This window comes from Sabethes cyaneus, chromosome 3 (assembly GCF_943734655.1).
Source record: "Sabethes cyaneus chromosome 3, idSabCyanKW18_F2, whole genome shotgun sequence".
Classification (NCBI taxonomy): domain Eukaryota; kingdom Metazoa; phylum Arthropoda; class Insecta; order Diptera; family Culicidae; genus Sabethes; species Sabethes cyaneus.
The window spans coordinates 75,366,847-75,392,448 of NC_071355.1; the positions used below are offsets into that span (position 1 = coordinate 75,366,847).

Consider the following 25,602-nt stretch of genomic DNA (forward strand, 5'->3'; position numbering starts at 1 on the left):
TAGGATTATTGCTTTTTGTGGCACTTTAGCTGTAGATGCAGTTTTTTTCTTCAAAAATTGCCGTTAATTTAGGTGTTTATTAGTAGAAAATATAGCTGCGATTTGGATTACTAGAACCGGTTGGCGAATGTGACATATCTGTGCAACGTAGTGTGCTTTAGGAATTGGGAAGGGCTGTGGGATCAAGTTTCGTTACCCTGTTTGGCAGCCAACTTGGATATGAAAATTTATGTTATTTCGTGATTGATTTAGTGAATATTATCTATTAAAGATTTCAGTGGGGTTTAAAAGTTGGGTTTGCAAGCTAAAATTGTTTAGTTCTGACTTGCTGAACATGTGCAAGTGATATTAGTGCGCTAGTGTGTTTGTTAGTTGGAATTTTCATTCGTGAGAAGTTTGCGGATTAAACTTCTTACGAGTGCCGAAAATATGTTTCTGTATTTCTAGTTCCATTAAAATAAATTGTGCAACAACTGTGTTCCTCTGCCAGCTTAGCACGGAATTCGAGAAAAAATTCCAGTTAGCATAAGTTTTTAGTTCTTACGTCTAAATAAGTCGAATAAGAAAAATACAAATAGAAGAATCATGGCTGCGAATCTGCAACAAAGTGGCACCCTATTGGATGTGTTGAAAAAGAAGATGCGACAGACCAAGGAGGAGATGGAGAAGTACAAGGACGAATGCGAGGAATTCCACAAAAAGCTGCAAGCTGAGGTCATGCGACGAGAGGAAGTAAGTGGACAGTTAATAAAGCCTGTCGAAGGTTGATTTGGCAACCAGTTTAATGCAAACAATAAATGAAAACTATATATTTGATCAGCATGAATAAAAATAGAAGTGATTAATTCAGGGAATAGATAACAGGCTGAGTGCTATCACGAAAAAGTACGTTGTTTTGCTATGGTGTTTGTGCACGGGAGCTTTCTGTCAAAACAGCAGCCAGCCAATGCCATCAGCAGACAGCAGCATAAAATTTTGTTCGCTTACGTCCTTGCATGCACCATTTTTGGACAAGAAGGTGAACGAAGATATAAATTGGAATTTTTCGATGGTAGCAAAATTCACACAACTACAGCAGCAAGAAGGCAATCCCGTCCCGATGAAATGATACCTCTACTAAATAAGCATTTCCTGAGAAGTTGTATTATTTCTCCCTTGAACAGAACTGTTCGCAAACATTATTCATTTTATATGAAATTAATTGTTCTCTATGTTGAAAATAACAAGTGGTTGACCCTCTGCAAGGTACCGTTCTCAGTCAGTCAACCACCTTGCAAACGATTTAGAGTCAGATTCAGCTCGCCCCTAGTGGTGATAGCTTAGCTAGTGTTGGTCATGCCTCCAGCCAGCCAGAAGTAGATATTTTTCTTTTGGTCTGGAATTTGAAATGATGTGCGAGCTAAGACGGGTAGAGGTGTTTCACATCCACAGTCGAAGGGATGTTCCGCTTTGCGCATGCCTACGGTGGGTTGAAGTGTCAAAGTCATAAAATGCGCTCGCCGTACAAAGGCACCACCACTACTAGCACAATTACTGTGGTGCGCTCTGCTCCAGCCAGTGGCAGCTTGCGGCCACTTTACCCTACCGAGCGAGATCACCGCCGTGCCTCGCCAGTATGCGGCTTTTGACGTACGCAGAGCAAACACCGTTCACCGGTAGTAAGTGCTTTTGGGCACGGCTATCTCAGTATTGATGGGACGAGGTATATCGCTACTGGCGAGGTGTTGCTATGTATGGGTGCCAAGTGTGTGAGTGCACACAGAAGTGGGTAAACTTTGTTATTCTTCGGGAAGTAGGCTCATTTCTGTTAGTTCAATGATTGAACCAAGGTTAGTCAAGAGAGGTTTTCTGATGTTCAAATTTGTTTTTCACCCCCGCTGGGTTACTCTTGACGACCACCGAAATTTTCAATGCGGAAACTGTTGAATGTATAAACAACGTCGATGGTTGCTAACCAATCGTTCCGCGCACTTCTCTTCTACAAACTGTGAAAACTAGATCACCTATTTTAACTCACCTTGGATTGAACTGTTTTACCGATTGTTTTTCCACCACATTCGATGGCGTGGTGCTGCAGGTTTTGTAGCCCTTTGGATATATTATTTCTTTTGTGTTTTACGAAATGTTTGGCAAATCAACGAGTGCTTCAATAGTAATCTGGTTTAGTTATAATTTTAAAACCTTGGTATGGGGACCAAAAAGCGGTCAGGTTTTGAATGTTAATAACTTGTTCACCTTGTTCTACTTATTTAACGAAAGATATTAGCATTAATCAATCTATAAGTTAATCAGAAATTTGTCTACGACTTCAATAATATTTGATTGTGAAATTTTTTTGATAGTATAATATTTTCCTTAGTTTAATATGAAAAACTATACTCTTTTGCTCCTCAGACCCTTGACAATGATTTTATACACCAGCAGTTTCGATATGTTCCGTTTCGGAAAAAATGACAGGGCTTCCCCACTTCCAATAGGTGAGACTTGGGAGTTATTTGATGTCATTCTACCTAAGCCCATGTGAAATTTTGAAAGTAAATCACGTTGTAAAAGTGCAAAACCTTTCACTCCGTGCGATCGTTTGTATCGATGGTCTACTTACTATCCAAACTGCCCATAAATGGAAGACAGTCACATGTGACTCACATCTGCAAAATCGTGCAACTACGAAAAGCGCTGTTGAAGCCACGACAATTTTTCTTTAATATTGAATCGATTTTGGAAACAAATCGTCCAAATCGTCATAAAATCACTTGAATGTACATAACAGAATACTTTTACAAACAATTTGTGCACAAGTGACCTAAAATTTGTTCCAAAATTTAGAAAAACTGCCGAAGTTACTGATATGCGTTTATTTGTGCTTGAATAAGCAAGAATAAACGCATAACAGTCACAGGCACAGCATGCCTTGATCCTTGCATTGTCGGTGACTCGGCAGTATTCTCAAGACCACGTGTCGTTGTTTTGATAATTCACGTGCTCGTTCAATTCAATTGTTCAAAATGTCCTTTTTGACTCAAATCTCTTCCTGGCCTTTTCTCCTTTTTATTGTAATTTGTTACATTGAGTTTATAGCGAGGTTGCATGATGGGGTTTGTTTGACTCAGAAGCTGGTCGCTTTCCTGTGTATCCTGAACACTCCCAGAATGTGTCCGAGTATGACAAATGTGAACCTGGACACTATATGTGACAACAAATGAACTATTTCAAACTAGTTTTGCAATTTCGAGTACTGACTTAGAGATGTCACATGTTGTATTTTAGTTAAATTCAGAAACTGATCCCCGTAGAGCAATCCGGAACATTCACGGACATGTTTAGATGTGGTCAATGGCGTCTTGAACACTTTATACGACTACCAATAGTCTAGATTTGCAAATCAGTGTATTTATAGGTGTCAGATGATGGGTTTGTTGTGATTCAAGGTGCTTCTATGTTCAAGTCCCATATATTCCGGAACTTGTTCCCACTATAACTTCGGAATCGTACATCCGATCCAAATTCTCCTCAATAGTGTTCTTCTAGGCCATAAAATCTTCCGTTTGGTACTTGCTACAGGCGAATCGGTCCAGGCATTTCCCAAAAACAGATGCTTATTGATATATATTTACTACTGTGACTGTTATGCGTTCATTTGTAATATGGGACTGACATAGTTTGATATGTTTTTTCAACATCTTGGGAACAAACATAACTTTTTTGTTTGAAATATTGAAAGAACAGTTAATTTAAAGATCATTCCCAGGTTTATCTCAAAAGTGGTGAAAAGTCAGATGGGACTGTTATGCATTTATGGGCAGCAAAATTGTGGTAGAATTGTTGTCACTAAAAGTGGTTAGGTTTTAAGCGGTAATAACTCTAGTAATTTCTCAACCAATTCGTAATAAGTTATCATCAGTCGATCAATAATCTTTGTGTGAATTGAACAATATAGTGAAAAAATTTTATTTTTAAACATTCACTATTGATAAATGCATACACGTCAACCATTGTCATGATTGATAACTCAACCGATCACGTGTAAGCATATTTTTGCTTCCCAGGGCTGGGACGACCACTGTATACACTTGCGATTTAATTCGTTTCCATTTCTGAAAAACAGTGACAAGGTCTCCCTGTCCCAAAAGGTCACGAATTACTTCCCTTATGTCAACCTACACGAATTTGCTATCCTGAACGTAAAATGAGTTTTGAAATCGTGCAACCACCTCTCAGGTTCAACAGTTTGCATCGAAATTCTATTAGAATCCCATCGAAACTGAAGTCTCATGTGAAAACTTAGGTAATGGATTATAAAATTTGTGCATTGCCGCATTAATCTCCAGATTTCAAGTCAATACAGTGAGAAATCACACTTGATGCTTGCTAACGCCTCTATTCCAGAATTGATTACGAATGTTTTGTTTATTTAGTCGTACCAGCTAAAGAGCTATCCTTATACCACGTGGCTATAGCTATACTAGGCATGTCCATCTGTCATTATTCACCATAGCAAAAATTTCTGCCCCCTGAAAGGCCCACCTGCCAAATTTGGTTTCAAGTGTTTGATTAGTTCTCTAGTTATGCAGAAATTTGTGTTTCATTGGTATGGGAGCCCCCCTCCCCCTTAGGGCAGGGAGGAGTCTGTAACTATCATAAGAACCTTCCCCAGCCCCAAAAACCCCTCATGCAAATTTTCACGCCGACGGTTTAGTAGTTTTCGATTCTATAAGGAACATACCGACAGATAGACAGACAGAAATCCATGTTTATAGGTATAGATAAACTAGCTAACCCGACAAACTTCGTATTGCCACAAATTAAACTGTGTTGTACATCAATCGTGAATCTCGGATGACCTTTGTCACAATCTCGAGTTTTGCAAGGTTCTGCGGAGCTCATCCTTAGATGATTTATTTTGGCAGTTACGTAACTATGAAAGCAAGGGTAGTTTAACACAAATTTGGAATTTATTCTCAGAGTAAAGTAGCAAACAAATCCCACCCTCCCTCCGCCCCCGTCGCTTAGCCAGGTAAAACAGAGCAGATAGAATTTAAATATTCTCCGTGATTGTATAACATTTCGCCGAATACCATTCCGCGAAAAACCTTACGCGGAATGTACCATTTTACGGAAAACTTTTTCGTGGAAAGTTTCATTTCGCAGGGGTAATCCTCCCCTTACTCGCTATCGCTCCTTCGGACTCAACTAAAGGAAAGTAATAGAAGCCTAAGAAAACAAATAAACAACCGACGGAAGTTTTTGGAGTTGATTAGTTCTCGAGATGAGAGGAAATTTGTATTTGTATTCTTGAAGGGGGGAGTCATGATTCCCATACTAAAGAGGGGACGGGTCTTAATCCACCATAGAAAAAATTCTTGCTTCCAAAAACACCCACTTGCCAAATTTGGTTCCATTTGCTTGATTAGTTATGCAGAAATTTGTGTTAAATTTGTATGGGAGCCCCCCATCTTAGGGATTGGAGGGGTCTCTAACTATCATAAGAACCTTCCTTGGCCTCAAAAACCCTTGCATGCAAATTTTCATGCCGTTCGGTTCAGTAGTTTCCGAGTCTATAAGGAACATACCGACAGACAGACAGACAGACTACGAGTACGGAGAAAATGGAAGGAAATCTCAAGTAGAGAAAATCTTCTAATTTTGTCGATGCTACCAAAATCTTGGTTGATTCAAAAAGTTATGGAACAATTTAAAGCTACAAGATATATCGCAAAGGAAGCTTGGAAAATTGACGCAATGGAGTCTAGAATAAAAACACGCGAATCTGATACAGTCTTAAGTAAGGTGAACAAAAAACCTACTTTTTATCATTTCTAAGCCTTCACCCTAAACAATGCACCACTGACCAACTCACCGACTCGAAATGTTTGTGTGTGTGTGCACAAAACATAAAAATATAAATTTAATTATACTTTTTCGATTTTTTCGTTAAATATTGGGAATGTGGTATGATTTATCACAGGATTTCTCATGACGATATTCTGGTAAAATACCTGCGTCGTTGAAAATTGAAGATACTGGTTCTCGAACAGCTTCGTTACTTTCTCAACGAACGAAAACATCGTTTTGAATTGCAAATATCAGACCAAAGTTGCTTGTCTAAAGAAATAACAATGAATCGTGGAGTGTGACTTAAGATGCTCGCGCGTTTTTGTAACACCCCTTCCGGGTTGTCCAATCAGCTCGTACTGCAAGTGAATCACACTTGGATATTCGATTAAAATCGAATGTGAATTCAACACAGTAGTTAAGAGAAACTTTCAATCTACCGGGAGCGTACGCCAATATTTAGCTAAGGGCAAGTCATTAAGTGAGGTAAAATAAGTGATTTGAAGAGCATTAAATGTATTCTTGAGTTAAATAAGGATGCATATCGACGAAGACAGCAAAGCGTTGCATATACAGTGGACTCTCGGAAAAGTTAATCGATTGGAGAATGGGTCGATTAACTTTTCCGAAATATTAACTTTTCTGAGTAGTCCTAAAAATCATTGAAAATGATAAATACAAAGGCGTAAGATGCATTCCAGGATATGGGATACACATTTTTATGTATTTAGAAGTTCTAATTAAAAGAAATATGTGGTAAGATCTTTATGAAATAATAATTAGTTCCTTTCAGTAAGTTTAAAATAGTCGGTTCACTAGTTTACTTTTGTTTTTTCGTAGTCAGTTCGCGCTTATTTTTAGTTCCTTCTTTTGCATTTAAAATTCAATCAGAGTTTGCGCTTTTCCAGTATGTTATCAATAATCCTGAAGTAACTATGTGCCCGTATTGAACTATTGTTGGAACTGTCCAGTATAAGAGTTTAATTTAATCCCAGTTATGGTGCGACTCTGTATGAAACTGTGGAAGGGCGACAATAAACCGAAAAATGATAAATAAAGATAGAAGGTAAAACACGTGAGTGTGGACGAACGCTTGGACAACCAATAAGTTCAAACTCTCAGAAAAGTTAAGGCGAAAATTAACTTTTAGAGCGTTGCATGAGAGCTGATATTCGCTTAACTTTTCTGAACAATTAACTTTTCAGAGAGTTAACTTTTCCGAGAGTCCACTGTATTTTACTACGCTCTTGTAGTACAAAGGAATCCTACTCCAAATTACGTGGAGCACTACCAAAACCTGATACCATTTCCTAATAGTCTATTTGGAAGTTGCCAGGTTTCACTTCAGTTAGTTTGCTCCTCGACAAGTAAATGGCTTGAGTCTGAGAAGCATTAAGTTTGAGAAAAACTTTCTGTGGCCATTCTGCGATTATAACCAGAGTTTCATTTCGTTTCTTGTTTCGGAAAGTTCGAAACGTCAAAGTAAAGTTCCTTGTCATCAGCAAAAAGGTGAATTCTGCAGCTATGTAAATGTGATGGTAGATTATTAATATATAAAGCGAACAGTACAAGACCTAACACTAGACCTTGGGGCACACCACAAGGGGAATTCATATTCGACCAATATGAATTAATTTGCGAGACTGAAATCTTACAGTCACTTTTGAACATTAAAGGTCTTACAACTTTTTAGACAGAGCTCGTTACATAACCGTTTGAGTAATCGTCAATGTCTTAACGTCATTGTTGTTCACCACGAATTTTCTTTAACTTCATAATTGTGGGCTAAAGCAGGGGTCGCTGGCCATTTCACACCTTGTACTGTGGTTATTCTTATTCCAAACTTCATTAAAGTAGAGTTTGGCAAGATGAACAATAATGGTCTTATCCATCTTAATGACAACACAAATGAAAAGGTACAGTTACCTTCCCAATACTGACGTTATCAACCGCAATTTTCTTATGGCAACAGATGAGCAAAGTTTATGTAATTGAGTGTAATATTTCAGTACCACATAGACTTGTGGGTGAGTTCATAGCTCCTCTTAGCTGGTGCAAGGTGTAATGCAAGTTTTTTTTGCATTTTTGTTACTGCTTTTTTTTATTTCGCCTGTTATGCCACTGACGAATGCAGCTCTCAAGAAATGCAAAAATTACAACCAAAAGCCGGCTTAACAGTCCGTTTGGATACCAATCCCACTGCTGGTAGTGGTAGTGGTGAACTCAAGCTTTTGCCTTGTCTGCCGCTGTAGCTGCACTCACTTACCCACTATCTGTTGTCTATCGCCGAAGAAAGCCTATATGTTAGTGAACCCGCATCATACACCATCATGATGAGTGGATGGACGGTTTGTTTCCATAGCCATAAAATTCTTGATGACCGCATACATTTCCGCGGTAGAAGCGCGACTACTGACGTAGACGAAATCCGACGAACGGAGCTGCTCGGTAAGCTTGTTGGTTGGTGTGTCACCTCGCGAAAGGTTTCGCAACGGCTGTCTTTCTAAACCAGCAGATTTGCCATTGTCGCGACTCTCTCACGACACGCGGTACATGAAGCAGCAAAAAAGCAGCATGGTTACCACGCCCCGGTGGGTTCCATCTGCCGGCACACTTGCAGAGTGTCTGCTGCTCTTCGAGTCGCGAGGTCTTTTGTGCGATTGCATTAATCGAGGAATTAAATCGTTCGTAACGCACATGTTTTATTCATCCGGAACGCGATCAGCGGTGAAGTTCGACTAACCTCCGGTAGTCCGGTTGATATCAGGGACTAAAACAATATGACCGCTAACATTACCTCCGGCTTTCGTTCATATTTAGTTGTAAAAGTTTCGAAGTCGACGTATCGGACGCTCGCTCTAATGGTGTTCGATTGACCTTGAGTCGCGGAAACAGTAGAATTATGCTTGTCGGTGATGATGATGATGATGATGACGATGATGTCAGGCTTTGTGATGAATGATGCAAGATCGTGATGAGTGGCTTAAATGGCGAACGTGTCACTGTAGAGTGACCGATTTGGAACAATCGGCCAAGGATTTCCAAATACGGTACGCACCACAGTTTGGCCTTTTCGGGGAGTCTATTACAGCCGGTCGGTGTGAAGCCCGATTGTTGCGGATGTGAGTTTTTCTAGGTCGTCTGTAGACAAACGTACAAAAATTTTCAAGTTCCATCTGATTAACTATTGAATTGTAATGCAAATATGTCCAGGGTTCATTTAATCAACCCTAGCATGTATCATAATGTACATCCGCTTCGCATATTGCTCATTTTACTTGACGGTACTTTCATCTTGTCCGCGATAAACGGAAAGCGAAAGCGTGCGCTTTAATGCTTCGTTTTGCTCGGTCTTACAAAACCTTTCGCAGGGAACCGGTATTTGATCTCTGGTGTCAGCCAGCCTGTGTGTGCCGTTTGTGCGCCACCACCTATGACGCATATCTTGTTCGATCAATTATAATACCGTGGTATTTGACAGCAGCGGTGCAAATCTCACCTTGTCCTTCTTTGCGCTACTTCAGCTTACCGCAGACATATGACCATATAAGTCGAAAGCTTTCTTACTTCCGTTTACGGCCTTGAAGGAGGTATTTTCGCCGTTCGTCGAAGGTGCTCTCGAGACAACCCGGACAGAAGATGATGTCATAGGCTTTTTTTAAATCAGTGAAAAGTAATGTGACCACTTAGGATCTGCACTCCAGATGTAAGATGATTAAACCGTTCAATACCGGGGCAGGTTTCCTTTCGCCGCCGTTGAGAAAGTCCAAAAATGGTGTTGGAGCATTTTAATAACTTCATTAAACTAATTAAGGCAGTGAAATCACTTCTCGTGAGTGATTGGCTTGTTAGAAGTTGTTACACTACTTTTGTGCTCGTAGTACTCGCTGAGTATTCTAAGCTAATGTATGAAACAGAGAAAAAGTAAATGAAAATCAAGATCGTATGAAAATCCCGAAACTTATCGGTGGTTTAGCTGTGAAAAATGTCACTTAAAAAAGTAGAACGGTATCCGGGACCAACAAATACTCTGGCCAGCTGATAGATAAATAACCAAGCTGGCGAGAAGTTTCTCTCCTTGTATGATAGCTCGTAGTAGAGCAGGCAGGTATGGCCTCATTAGTGTAGATCATGTGTGTGACATAATCTGCAGTTTCGAAAACTGCATCCAATTATGGTGCTCACACATGCGACATGCCGGTTCAAGGGCGGCACACAGGTTGAACGCGTTGCATTTGACTCCTAGTTTATTTTTATCAGTTGCAGCGGGTAAGCACGTGTCTAAATTGATGTGTGATATCAACGTATCAAGTGTTTGTGGATGTGACAGAATGACTATAACTTGCTGCTGCAAGTTTCCTCATTATTTACATTCATTAAGATAAATGCTCACCTGAAATCGACTGCTGGTCAACACAGTCGATGACTAAACCAGTGAAATATTAAAAATATGTATGATTATCAGTCATTGATAATTTTTATCTACAATGCTTTGTATGTTCGTTGCTTATGTTTAAATTCGTCACTTCCGCTTAGGTGTTTTATATGATACGAAAGCAAAGATTATCAAAAGCAGATTAAGGGCCTGCAGGTTTTATTATGGAGTATTTTAGCGCCCCAAGTTCATTGCAAATCCAGTCACTAAAGATAAAAGGACGGTGATATTTTGCGTGAGTAATGTCCGAACACTATTTTAAGGCATGTTTTTGTTCTTCGGAAGATTGTAAGATCTGGATTTTAGAGAAAGGTTCGAAAAATATCAAAATTGGTTGAACTGATGGCGGTGGAAGGTCAGAATTAGAGACTTACGATGGACAAAACTCAAATTAGACTCAAATTAGACCGGACAAAACTCAAATTAGACTGGATTTCCTTTACGTACGTGAGACTAGAAAGTCGGGAGGTTACAGTGAGCCGGTCACGTCGTGAGGATACCGAATGACGGTGCCTCGAAATTTGTTGTTTCAAGGCAGTGTACGATAAAGTTAGTCCGGATGAGCAGCATCGAATAATGCGCTTCGTGTGTGTGTTTTGGGGCCCTTTGGAGTCTTTTTGAATTTTGCAGAGGATTTTATTTTGTGAAGTCCTCTAACCTCTTTTAGTTTTTGCTTTAATTCCGTTTTTTTGCATAGGCATTATGACTGTGACCAAATATTGTGTTCTATTTGGATATGGTCTAGGTGTTTTTCTGTACTCCGCACTTCGTTCTTTTGCAATATCGCTATTGAGCTGAACGTTGAACGTTCACTTAGCTACTAATGAGCTACTAGCATTGGAGCCCCATAACTACAAAAGGTAATAACTAGTTCTACAAATATCTTATACATAACTCTGTCAAATTTTGCTCGACTGAGACGATACTGTCAAATGAATTAAAATGGATTCAAAGTGATCGAATCATCCCTGAATATGTCTATTTTTTTCAAAAACGAGCTAATTTGGTGCTAGTTTTTAGCATCAATATAAAAAAGGTTTTAGTAACTAATCAAAATCCAATATTTTTCACTTGTCGACCTAAATCACCAGTAGAGCCCAGACAGGAAGCACGATTTCACCAATGAGGTGAACGTTTTGGATAAAAAATTACTTCCGTCACATTGTCAGCGAGCGCGCTCATGTTTCAACTCGGCCTTTTTCGGCCGAAATTCCATTCAAAGAATGGAAGTTCACTCTCTCGCCAACTCTGCATATGGACGGGCTCTGGCTGGTGTGTATGTCTCCAATCGTCCGGAACTGGTTTACTCGGCAATCGTATACCTACCTGTACAGACTGCGGCGTACCGGTATTTGCCACGCTACTCCCAGCATGATGCTGCAGTTGCATTTTTTAATAGTATACAGCTTGAAATCACTACCCACTTGGCTGCGGCGCCCTTCGGAAAATATTTCATGGTTCTGGTTTGACAAGCTGACGGACCATCCATCCAGACCGTAAAGTCGCATGCTTTATTTCAACTGTCAATGGATGCAAATACAACGGCCGACTGGTCTGGCCGGCTAGTTGGTTGGTTGGGTTATGCAACACACCCCGTTTTCTAACCAGAATACATAGTACAGGACGGGCACTAACCGTTAAAGGTCTCATCTATCGTGTGCATTAATATTGTTATTGTTTGCTTGGTATTTAACTGGTTGCTGCTTCATCAGCTGCGAGTTGTGCGACCTTTTTATTCGTGAGCAATGCCGCTGAACGTAATGAAGCTTTAGCTGGATTGTATTACAACAATAACATTGTAGTAACATTGTCCTCTGTTACCAACTTCTCAGTATCAGCAGCAAATGAACGGACGAAGCATTGAATCTTCCGATTCTAATGAGCCACTAATAGGATTAGTCATTTCACTATTGAAGTTTTTGCAGCGCAAACAAATGACAGCATTACTAATCTACTATCTTTTTCTTCTTCTTTCCTTTACAGGCCGAGTCTGAGGTCGCCGCTCTGAACCGTCGTATTCAGCTGTTGGAGGAAGATCTGGAACGTTCGGAAGAACGTTTGGCTTCCGCCACAGCGAAACTGTCAGAGGCTTCGGCGGCCGCTGACGAGAGCGAACGGTAAGTGGCCCGACGGGATTCCTCCTCGTTGACTGAGCTAAGGGTGGTGCGCTCAGTCAGTGTCTTGTCTGACGGTTCGATTTACTGCCGGTGCTGCCTGGCAGAGGTTGTACTTGTTTGTGGTGCGCGCTGCTGTGCGAACAGGTTCGGGACGACCTGTTCGACTCGACAATTTGGAGATCGAAGCGATGTATTGCCCCGTGTTTGATACGGTCGCGTTTTCAGTTTCGGTAGTGGTCAAATATGTGATGGCAAGGTCTGTTGCTTAGTTTCAATGATTGATTGTTACAGAATATTTTGAACTTCAACTTAGATGATATGTTTTTGTTGTCTTCCAGGAAAAGGAAGCCAATGTAGAATTGTAGAATTCATACAGAATGATACAGAATTTCGTTAGAAGACTAATTAATATTGTAATACATTTCAGTATTGTTTATTGGAATGGAAGATGTAAAATACTTATAACGATCAATGTGATTGTCAATATAAAATTTTTGATCCCTATTAATAGGCCATAAACAAATAGTTTTTGTTTTATGTAGAGATTCAGCTTAAAATGTTTGAAAACTGAGTTAGAAACTATATTCTCAGCAATATTCAATATGACAATTTTGATTGCCTAGAAAAAAAAATTTTATTCGAATTCTCCCAACAACGAAATAACTTTTTGAACAAGGGTTTTAACTAAATGTATTACCTCAGCCAAGCAAAATTCTAAAAAGTAATGTTATCTGTAAAATTGCTACAGCGTTCTTTGTGTCCTGATTCACAAAAGAGCATAGACATTTGGAAATGCACAGTTAACGTGTATACGCTTTTGTTTGGATGAAAATTATTGTTCTTTTAGAGATAATTTGTACAAGCAAACCAAGGGAGCACGCATGGGGAATCCTCTTTTGCTGCTTCCATGCGAGCTGTTCATAGCAAATATAAAATAAAAATCTTGTAATATATTGCAGGTGGAGATTTTTGCATTATGAAAGGGAATGATCTTGAAAATTTCATACTTCTATATCCAGATTTCAGTAAATTCAGAGAAATTTTAGTTTTCCTAGTGAGCAAGAACATAATGACAGAATTCTGGTCCTATATTCAGAATTCTAGTTTATTCAGCTGAAAAATATATGTAATTTTGTATTCAGTTGTCTTTAAATAAATTTGTAATGCACGGGACTATTATTATACCGTTTTCGTTTGTGAGGTGTAGCTACACCGTTTGGTGCTACACTTTTCGCTGGATAAACGAACGCTCGCGGTGCAGCAGTAGTGATGTCGTGGTATGGGTGTGTTGGTGTTTTCCTATCTGCACCAGCTACACTCTATTTTTTTCTGGTGTAGCTGGTGCAGAAAAAGTGTAGCAATGGTGTAGCACAAAAATCGAAAACGAACAGTTTTGGTGCAAAAAAAGCTACACCGGTGTAGCTACACCGCAAAAACGAAAACGACATTAGACTTGCTCAGAGCGACACGGTTGCTACTGACTCATTTATGCATCGCCCCGAGTACATTTGATAATTGAATGCAGTACCGGTGCTGTCCCAGATGGCATTTCGAGGTACGTCGCTGGTCTATGCCATTCAGATACCACGTGGACACAAAAATGCCAATTTTTAACACCCCCCTCCCCCTCCGTGGACAAGCGTGGACATTGACTCAATCCCCACCCCCCTTCATTGTTTGTCCACGTGGACATTTTTTTTTTCTTATGTGAAATTCTACACTCAATTCTGTTTTCATTTGCGTTATTCTGTAATTTAAAAAAATTAAGAAAAAAGCTCACGTAAAAGCAAGCTAAACTAGGCATGTTATCTAGATCTAGTTCTTCTATCCATGCTAATCTTGTCCACTGCAAATAAATGATGGACTACAGGAAAGCCTGTTCCAGCTTGACCTTCGCTTGAAGATTCGTCTGCTTCAACCCCTGTCCAACCAGAGTACCTCAGCTTGGTCGCTGACTTTTACACATCACAAGACCTCTCCGTTGTGGTTCAAGAAATTTTAAGAAGTTATTTTTCAAATACGCTGTCAATGGATTTTCTTTTTCGTGGCGAGGTGCATTTGATTGTAAGGCAAAGTACAATACACGTCGTGACCTAATTTTAATTAATTCAAAAGGCACAAATTGAAATTCTATTTATTGAAAAAAATGTCGCTTGTCCACGTGGACATTTTCTATACCCCCTCTCCCCCTTGCGTGGACAAGCGTGGACATTCACGTACCCCCCACCCCCCTCTAAGTTGTCCACGTGGTATATGGATGGCCCCTAATAAGCCAGTCATCGTATGATCGAATCTAAGCTGGGAGAGGCTGTTAGAGTCACTTAGGATCGTAGCACTAGCACATTCATATTTTATGTATGTGACTGACCTGCTAGACACTTCAACACTCAGGCTATGGGCTCCGTCCCTGTACTTTCGTTCGATATGACCTCGTGGGCTGGTACGGTTTCGCTCGTAAACTTAGTGTTCGGTGCGATACGGTGATAGCCCACATGTTTATGAACGATAGTTGGGCGCCTTTGATAAATGAATAAATTTGTCGGCTGTTGTGCTGTGACACGGTGCCGCACGGTGCTCTCCGGGTCCATATAATAGTGTCACACACATACAAATGATATTGACTCCGAGTAGCTGTGCCGTATTCGTTTCAGTCCGCAATTCTGTTAAATGCACTGAAATCGAGACCCGATCAAATTGAAATAACAAATTTACAACATAAGGAGTCCTGAGTAATGAATATGTTATAACAAAAGCTCCTTTGCGTTTTGTTATAAACTTGATCTCGTTAGTAGCTAAAATAACAAAAATTGTAATAAAATCCGCACTAGGTATATCACAAATATATGTTAAATTGTGATATATCTTGATCTAGTCGACGGCGCTGCTAGATAGAGTCAGTAGGATTTTTGCACAAGCCCCGTAACTGTCCTGTACTTTAACAGCCGGTCGTGAAGTCTGTCGTTAAAGAAGGGTCAAGTCTTAGAAAGACGTTTAAGCCCAAGGCTTTGCTTTTTTGATCTAGTTTATATCAAGATGAGTTGTAAAAACCAGCATTCTGCCCTGCTTTATAATTCAAATGTAACAAATCATGTTATAAATAACAGAATGAGATAGAATCTTTGTAAAACATTTTGTGTGTCGCAAGTTTTTCTATCACATTTATAACGAACTTTGATAGAAATATCAACTGGAGCTACAATTCTGTAATCTGATCGGGAAGCATGCTAGCTATGAACGGAGCAAAACATTTTAGCATGGCTCGTAGTGTAGTGCGTACTTTCACAAGTCCAGGCTTGCCATTCCCTCACTCATTGTGCAAGAAGTGCAACTTTTTTCATTCAACGCAATGAGCAGAACTTCTGCCACAAATGATAAATACATCCACGCAATGAGAAACAGACCATAAATAAAGAGAAATATAAACAAACTTTAGATTCTCATTGTGCGCTCGTACTGCAGCAAGCAACGGCACGGGAATTACATTGTTGCCATATCTATCATCCACCATCGTCATATGCAACATTTTTAGCACTGTTGCCGCTGCGAGAAGTCTAAACAGTCAGCCAAAAAGTGTATTAACACTTTGTTGCTCAGTTTATTCCTCAATGAGAAAAACAATGAGCAGGTTGCTGAGCAATCGCGATCAGTAAAAAAGAGAAAAGTTCAAACAAAACGGAGCAACATAAATCGCGACTGAATAAAGTGTGACTTTTTCTCTTCTCTTGTTTTATTCTGAGGAGGAACCATCCCTGCACAAGTGTAAAAATTATCGTTCAAAATGAGCCCGTGGGTTCCAGAAATTTATAGAATTTTGTTCGCTAAAATAAAAAAAATCAGTCTCCAATTTTCCCAGGAAACTCCAAAGAAATTTTTCTGAGCTACTCAGCAGGTTATTTTGAAAATTTCACCTTAAAACCTGACGGAAATTAAAAAAAAATGATTCTAATGTTGTCGTATCATATCGTTCTTAGCATAAAATCATTTCAATGATTCATTTCACGACAATGAGGCAACTGCGGTTAAATAAATAAAACATTCAAATAATTTTTCTAAGCAGCAAATAAAATTCGCATCGGACAAAGGCTTTAGCCCTCCGACACCTTGCACAAAACAGGTCAACTTTTGATGTTTGGCTTAGAAATGTCGTGCTTTTGCTTCAGTCGAAATAAGTGATGAATTTGGCAGGGCAGATGAAACTTTACAATCATTCCCTTCAAGTATTTTCTGATCGGTATCGTATAGCAATATGTGGCAACTTCACAGTTGGCCTCGAAATATGACACTGGTCTAACAAACCAGACGTCGTATGTTCGAACCTCAACTGGAACAGGCTGTTGGAGTCGATAGGATCGTTGCACTATGCCTCGCAAATGTCATGTGCGTCAACATTTAGTGGCGAAGTATGTCGAACAAAAAAGTAAATTCCGTCTGTATGTAACGCCAATACTTTGCTTTGCTTTTCTTTGGCAATATGTGGCCGAGCATTGTCGTGATAGAAAATTAGTGTCTCATGCCTTGTTGCATTTTACGATTTGTTATATTGTTCAAAGTTAGCTTCAAAAATGGTTTACAAATAATACGACTCGTTAATTTCTGAACCCAACCATAAGACGGTTTTGGAGATCATTGGCTAAAGGTCAAAGTTCTTGTGGAAAAACCTCAAAGGACTCCTCAAGGAGCTGTCTTGCAACTTCATCGCTCAATCTTGTTTTGAAGCAATTGTAACAACCAGTTTTTTGTTATCCCAAATGAAACATTCTACCAACTCTTTTTTGGCAATGAATATTCTACTTGGAAGCGACTAAATTGGATTAATGTTAGAAATATTTACAGCAAAATCATCAAGAGAATGTTATATATCTCTGACGTTTCGGTACTAAAGTAGTACCTTTCTCGAACAAATAATATTTTTGAATTCAAGTTATGCTCGTAAAGAAATAAATTTCGAAACAACGAAAAATGCCGATTCGTTATTCTATTTTTTCGATAATGATGTGTTCATGTAAAGAACACTCAATTTAAAGACACATTCTGTGCTGATCAATTATTAAACTACGCGTTCTACGTCATCCGTCACATATTTGACCTGCCATCGCGCTATCTCTATTTTGTTTTTGTTCAAATCATCGAGCTGTTTACAGTCTACTTCGACAAACCGTCACTAATCTTCGCCCCTCCACAGGATTAGGAAAGCCCTCGAAAACCGTACAAATATGGAGGACGATAGGGTAGCGATACTGGAAGCACAACTAGCCCAAGCTAAACTAATAGCAGAGGAAGCAGACAAAAAATACGAAGAGGTATACGATTCTATTGCGCTTATCTTGCTCCACGACAGTCGTGGATTCGGCCAGCGTTAGGTGAACCGGTGGGAAAGGATTTACCGCCGAGCCCACTGGTTCAAACTTAGTTAGGGTTGTTAGGGTTTTTCAGCGATTTTTCCACAGATATTAACATGGAGCCGGCAGCACCCCTCGTTTAAGCACCGCAGCAGTACCGTCCAACGAAAATGTCCGAAATTTTTCAGCCTTTGACAACGATTTTCTAACAACAGCCAATCTTTCTGTTATTTTTCTCTTTACCAAATTTCCTGTCACTTGTTTCTCGAACTATTATATCACATGTACTGGCTTTCCGCAGTGCTCGCAAGATTCTTGAGAACCGTTCCCTCGCCGATGAGGAGCGCATGGATGCGCTCGAGAACCAGCTGAAGGAAGCCCGCTTCATGGCTGAGGAGGCTGACAAGAAATACGATGAGGTGCAAAAGTCAGACGTTACTTGAAGAAGTGTTGCTTGTATTTGTTATAACCGAGATTTATTTCCCTATCAAATCTTTATCGATTGTTTTCCTTTCGACGTTTTCGTTGTTTCATATTCACATCTAGTAGTATTGTTTGTTTTTGTTTTTTTTTGTCACCATTTTTTAATTGAAATCATCAACATCAGCATCGCCATCACCATCGATTAAGATCGGGCACGTGATAGGTTCAAAGAGCAGCTAGTTTACCACTCTTTGTGCGAATGCACGCGAACCTTCGTAATCTTTCGAAAGGAGCAAACACGGCTCGCGTGTGTCTAAGCGATTTAGTCTTTTAGTTACGAAAGTGAAAACAAGGCATCAGTGATCAGCATCAACTATGAGTTTAGCAAAGACTGTGCAAGATAAAGCAGGTGAAGGCTGGTGAAACCTAATTGCGCGCAGCGGACAGGCCAATTATTAGGAAATTTATGACCGTATTTTGTCAGTTTATATATCTGTAGGCAAGTGTTTAGACAATGTTTAGGTATTGATCTTACTTCAATAAAAGAAAGTTAATTTGGCAAACAAGATCTAATGTTATAATTGAACGACTGGTTAAATCTCGAACAAAACAAGATAAAATTATCTAGGGTAGTTAACTTAATATAGTAGATGCAAAAAAGTTTTAGTAACAAAGTGTACTATTACTTTTAGCGTCTTAAGGAATGAAATTACCTGCAAAATATGGTCTATTTTGGTAATTGATCCTGTTCAATAAGGAAAGTTACGGTTCAAACGGTAATGGTCGGGTATCAGAATAGCAGCTATTTTTTCTAATTTTTGAATTATAAGGACAATCGATAGAATAAAATGTAGACTCGTCCCTCGAAAAGCTTATTATTTTTATGATAAGGTATGATAAATGTATGATTGCACAGCTCCTAGCTGTTTAATGTTTCATATCGTCTCTAATCTATATTTTTTTGTATAATGAAGTGTGAGTAGACAGTTGCATCACAGAAAAATTCCGTCAATTTTCGATTTAAATTACTTGAAATTACTACTGAACAATAAAACAAGAAAACTTAAAGCTAGTAGGTTTTCGACATTGATGGAAATTAACCAAAAATCATGTCTGTGTGAATGCTGTCTACGATTCACAGAGTCAAGCTAAGAACCGTTGCGTTAAGGAATCATCCAATCATTGTCATTGTCATTATTTTCGTTAGTCATCTTTTTTTTTGGTTTTTATTACTTCACTACTTGTCCCCTTCGTTTGTGCAACTAATCACAGTCACTTGCTTCCGTTGTCTACGGAGGCACGATTATGTCTCCCCAGATCAGAGCTTGCAACACTAAAATTTGTCCAAATTTGAACTGAAAAAAATGCTTGAAATATTTTTCCTTCCATATGGTATGTGAGACGTAAACGCTTGAGGAAGAAAATAAAAATCGAAGAGACTTTACACTCGAACAGCGAAGTAGCACATTTGTGATCAGATACCAGCACTAGGTTAGACATAGGCAGCAACGTGCGAACTCAAGTGCCTTCTTCCCGTTAGGCTGTCGTCTGTCATTCATTAAGTTACTGTTGTTCTATAAGCAAAGATGTTTAACCGAAGCACGAGTGCCTTCGAGGGGCCACTCCTTTGAATATGCTGTCAACTTATAAGTTATGGCAGGCGAAAAAACAGGAAGAGATTTATTTTTGAAATTGCACTAAACTAACCAGTAATCATTAGATGTCAGCTTTATAAACGAACCGTTAACAAAAGATTTTTTTCGCGTACTCTGATTTAAATCGATAAATAATTTGAGTCCAGGATAGGTAACATAATTGAAATCATTTCTAATCAATGGATTAATTACCGGAAAACGTGATAGAATGTCTTAATTGTACACACCCTCCTTTTCCTCGGCCTCCTGCTCACGATCGATAGTTTTAAATACCATAATCGGTAGCGGAGGACGACGGTCTATGAATTACACACTTGCAATCGCCCAGTCGGCCAGTAATAGAGATGATTTTACCATACCCATACCTAATCGCAAACTATTTACATCACACTAGCCTAGTAAGCAAGTAGCAACTGTTCGCAGGAATGCAATAACTCTACATAATTAATTAATCGAATCAGCCGAGCCGTGTAAGTGAGGTGCGAACAAATGTCTAGCGATACCTCTAGAGATACTCGATTGCAGGTTTAATGAAAAGGCGATATGCATTGGCGGGAAGCGACGCGAGAAAGGCCTTATTCTTAGGGAAGTGTTTGTTTTCACTACGAACGGAACTCGATCCGGTGAGGTTTAGGAAAGAATGTAATTAAAATGTGCTGTTGATTGAGATGAGAAGAAAAAAATGCTAATCTATACACTAATGAATGATGAAGAAATTATATATGAAATATATCTTATTTTAAAAACATTGGAACTATTTAATAAAAAATACTAGTGATCACTTTAAAAGCAAACGCAATGTGTTGTGTTTTATTTTGTTCTTCTTTCACAGGTGCTTGGTGATTTCTCTCGTGTGTCTTATTGTGATTCTCATAAAATGGAGATGGCTTGCAGTGGTTTATTTTGTCTTGAAATTTTGCAAGGATTTGCCAAAAACTATTGGAGGTTTTGAACATAGGTTCAATATTACCGTATTACCGTATGGATAAGGTTATCATTTTACCAACAGCAAAGCACCGTCACCGTGCCTAGTTCTGTGCATTTTTACTACATTACTATGACCATGATATTATTTTTTTCTCAAATATCATTCTCAAATAAACGTTGAACATCTTCGTCATTATTTACAATTATACTAGAATATTTGAGAGCAGGAATATTTAAAAACAAAATCGGAAATGTTAGATAATACATGCCCGTTAGCAGAAACGCGAAGATGGGCGATTATGGTAATTTACAATTTTCAAAAACTATTGCAACTATTTAACCACAGACATAAGAAAGTGATTACATGCAGCACTTTCTTCTCTTGCAATTTAGTATTTTTCGCAGATTGGCACTGACTTTTTGCTGATCAGAATATTTTCTAATAAATTCTGAAAAGAAACGAATATGAAATACAAATGTAATGAAATGATTGCGGTAAAAAAACACAAAGAAGCTTCTTTGATATGTCCAGCTGCGACAATTATGGGATTCTGGAAGGAAAATCGTAGGATGACGAATCCATTATCACAAAAAACCAGCTGGTTAGATTGTAAACTGTGAGTAGACTACTCTGTAAGTAAATATGAAACTAAAGTTAAAATTGAACCTGAACTTTGATTTAAAATCTGGCTTAAAATAGGACATGAAATTAGGCTTGAATTGGATTTGGCATCAAACACATAAGGCCATTGCAAATCATTTTAAAAGTTTTTTTCATCCCCCCCTTGGAAATTGGCTTGAAAAATCGGAGGGCAAAAAATAATTTGTAGAATAATAGTTAATTTTTTTTTTATAAAATCAATTGTCTGTAGGCTCTACAGCCTGAAAAACTTGAAAAATGAGTGTACGAGTTGAGTTAAAGCTTCTAGCATGAAATAGAAATGGAAATTCAAACAGCGGAATTTCCGAAAACCGGCCAAAAAATTTTTGTTTCGTTTTTGTCTTTTTTTCGTAGATTTTTGCATGGAAATCAACAATGTATATATTAAAAGCAAGAATAGATTTGGTTTTCACGTTTAAACTTAAAATAAAAATGCCTAAAATCCATATTTTTTTTGCTCGATTAAAAAATTCACTTTGTTTTTTTCGCGCCCCCGTTCAGTGGCCCAACACCGGAGGGACAACAACTTTTTAAAATATTTGTAATGGCCTAATTAGACTTGAATTTAGACTAATTTTATCTTGTAGCTTTTCTTAAAATTGAACCGAAATTTAAATTAAAAACTGGACATAAAATTGTACTTAAAATTCGATTTAATATTGGATGTGAAATCGGCCTTGAATTTGGAATAGTTTGTACTTTACATTTTACTTCAAACTGAAAATGTCATGAAATTAGATTCGAAGCTGTGCTGTAAATTAGACAATAAAGCGAAGTTAAAATGGAGTTTGAAAGTTTTTACATTTGGAACTAAATTAGTCTTGGAATTGGTCTTCAAGTAGGACATGAAATCGAACCTGATATTGGACTAGAAATAGAATTTAATATGAGAATTTAAATTAGACTTAGAATTGGACTTCAAATCTGAGTTGAAATTGGATTTGAAATTAAGTTTAAATTAAAGCTTAAAATTAGAATTGCACATAAAGTGAACTTAAATTAGATTTTAAATTAGACTTGGGATTGGATTTGATATTACACTTGAAATTAGAGTTGAAATTGGACTTACATTTTACTTGAAATTTGACTTAAAATTGGATTCGAAATCAAAATTAAATCAGATTGGTAGGTATGCTTGACAAGTAGTCATTTTGACTCCTACCTTTTGTCCAATGCTGGAAGGTGCATGAGTCGAACCAAGCTGTAATCTGAGATTATAACCGGATTCGAACCCACAACACCCGCCAGGGCATGGTGTATAGTATAAAAGTGTATAGTAAAGTATAAAAAATCTATTTGTTGGTTTTGAATACGGTGGCAATGATCTTAAGCAATTTTTAGTTGAGTCGCGTTTTTTGAGTCAAGAAGTCATTAACTAGAAGGATGATACCGAAAGTCGTTAAGAGAGTAAGAGGATGCACATTTTAATGTCTCAGGAACTAACAGCTAATTCGTTTTCCGTAGGTAATTTTATTACTGCGATAGAGCTTCATAGGAGGGTAAGTTATGACGATAATACTGTTCCAAGGAAAAAAATTGATATCATAAAATACTAAACTTGAAGCAACAGATCACATCTATAGACGTAAGCAAGATGTAGATCCTCATGCATATCTTATTTAACCATATTTTCATATTAAAATTTTACATAGATACCGAAATCGCTCAAAAACGGTCTATTTCGAAAAGGGCTATTTTATACTGCCTGACGTTTCGGCCCTGAGTTTTGGCGTTTTTCAAAGGTAATATTGTTACGTTTTTTTGTTTGGTTAATATAAGTTATTACATAACAAGAATCTTCCTTTGAATGTTTCCAATAAATGAAGAGAATGGTAGAAAAAAGTAAAGAAACAAAGCTGTTTTACACCCTATTTCCAGTGCGGGACAAGACGTGAAGGGAACAGAGTGGAAAATTAGATGAAGGGAGGGTCACTGAAGCAGTATTGCTAGGTTAATAATCCGTTTCTTTTTGCCAAGCTAGGAGTTCCGTGGATTGAATCAGGTTATAATGGGAGTCAAATATTACCGGATATATTACTTTCTACCAAGGCAAGAATTGGTAACAAATGGGTGAAAAATCGATATGCGTAAGTATCTATAGCCAATGAAACATAAATTAGATTTGGTCCAGTTTTCTACATATTGTTGATCAAACTCGTTCTGATCAGATTGTCTATTCTTGGTTCTGATTAACATGTGTTATAGCATACGACTTGATTCTGATCAGTGCAGAATTTCAGTTCGCAAGGATTATGATCAGAATGCAGAATCGAGAGCGAGACGACTGTTTGGAAAGGTATATAGTTATATGTAAAACACTTTCTGAACCGTTTGTAAGTAATAACAGATACGTTGGCAACATAGAACTGGTTTGGTTGGATTGGTCGGACCTAAAATCGGTACATTAACTCGAAGAACGCTATGGTTTGGTACAAAGTCAGCTGAGTCTAACTCGTGTCAAAGAAAATAAATCCTTCAAGCAAAACCGATCGAAACTTTATAAATACTGACAAAAAAATTTTTGTGGAGAAACTTTGAGACAGCGGATTCAATTTCTAACTTTGTAATTGTAATAAATATAAGTAGCCATCATCACTAAGAATTTGTACATAATACCGTTTTTGTTTTGATTAGGTCCAACCTAGATTCGCTCTAGTTCCATTCGAACGGCTGTCAAAACCTTTGGTTTTTTCACTCATGTTGAATCTAGTTTCGCTCTGGGTTGCACTTTTCAGACCACGGGTTCGCACTGGGTATTTTCACAGTTTCAACCCCGCTACAAGCATAACACTGACAACCCAAAAACGTTTGTTTATTCTCCCAAAAATGTTTGTTTATTCAGTGGTCCTGTTGGAAGTAACCCAGGTTTTTCTCACCTAGGAATTGTTACGATGTGCTATGTGTGATGAAACAGGAAATGAAGGTTGACCTCATTTACGAAGCACAATTTTTCCTGAAACCATATAGTGTAAGGAGGGGTAAAAGTGCGATGCGGGTAAAAGTGCGATTCAATGATTTATTGGTGCAGATTCCGAGTAAATTGTAAACTACATTGGCATGGATGGGTGTAAACTTTGGTTGCTTACGAAGCATAGTTGCTGAGTTATGTGCAAATGTTATTTTAGGGCGGTTTTGATGTAATTTTTCGTTATACGGCAAATACGATATCAACAGGAGGATATAACTTGTTGAAAATTTGTTGCAGCGTTTCATATCACTCACATATCTGTTTTGAAAATATGGTGAAAAGAATTTACAAAATATATTTCGCTTCTCCGTAATTTAATCTAACCCCGTCAAGCACCTAGCGGGGTGAAAGTGCGATTCACGGACGGGGCAAAAGTGCGATTATGGACGCGGCAAAAATGTATAGCTAATTACATACAGCTTTAGGCACTATATTACAGATACTAGAAATGTAAGATCTGCAATAAAGTGTGTGCTCTACAGATGTTGGCCGAAGGAAAATAATGTTTTTCCGCTGATGAAACAAAAAAACAAACGTTTGGAAAAGTTTCGATCTAACGAAGGCTGCAATGCACCGGCGCAAAATAGGAAAGGTTCAAATTAAGAATATTCCTTACCGAGACATAACGCAGATTGAAAATAATATGGTTTTGTTACCTACTGTTGTGCTAATGTCATGGATTCGAACTTCGCACTTTTGCACCGCGGTATTCGCACTTTTGCCTCGCTAGTGGGGTAAAACTGCGAATCGGCACTTGATCAGAAGAAAGAAGAATTTATTTTGCAAGACGCTATTACCGCAGATGATTTATAGTTGAATGGGAAGACATTGAGTTACTGCATCACTATAAAATATATTATGTTGTCCTTTATACCTCACGAAAATTGATGACAACTTCAAACATCACACTTATGCCCCGCCCTTCAAATATGCGGTTTCAAATTGTACTTGGTAGTAATTTTACCCTCCTTTCCACTCCATTTTTTTGGCGATTATTTAAGTGAAGTACGATTTTTGGAGGGTCGTTTTTCAAGATTATAGCGGTTTCGTTATTTGTGTCAAAACAATAGTATGAGAGCCATTCTATTATGGAAAACCCGAGCAACGTTCACAAATTACACAAACAAGTTTGAGGAATTTAGGTTGCCACGTTATTAACAGTGGAACCCCCTGGCGGTCGATGATTACGGTCTTTTTTCCATCCTAAACGTAAGCATCGGATGTAGTTGATATGCAGTTTCAACA

At 38.3% G+C, this 25,602-nt stretch overlaps 1 protein-coding gene across 2 annotated transcripts in view; it reads left to right on the forward strand.

Moving 5' to 3' along the window:
- LOC128743388 (uncharacterized) overlaps positions 1-25,602 on the forward strand; it is a 63,106-nt gene that overhangs the window by 15,440 nt on the left and 22,064 nt on the right. For both annotated transcript variants that reach the window (XM_053839951.1, XM_053839950.1), the window contains exons 2-3: positions 12,251-12,384; positions 18,025-18,142. In XM_053839951.1, coding sequence (XP_053695926.1) covers positions 12,251-12,384; positions 18,025-18,142 — 252 coding nt within the window. The remainder of the gene's footprint in view (positions 1-12,250; positions 12,385-18,024; positions 18,143-25,602) is intronic.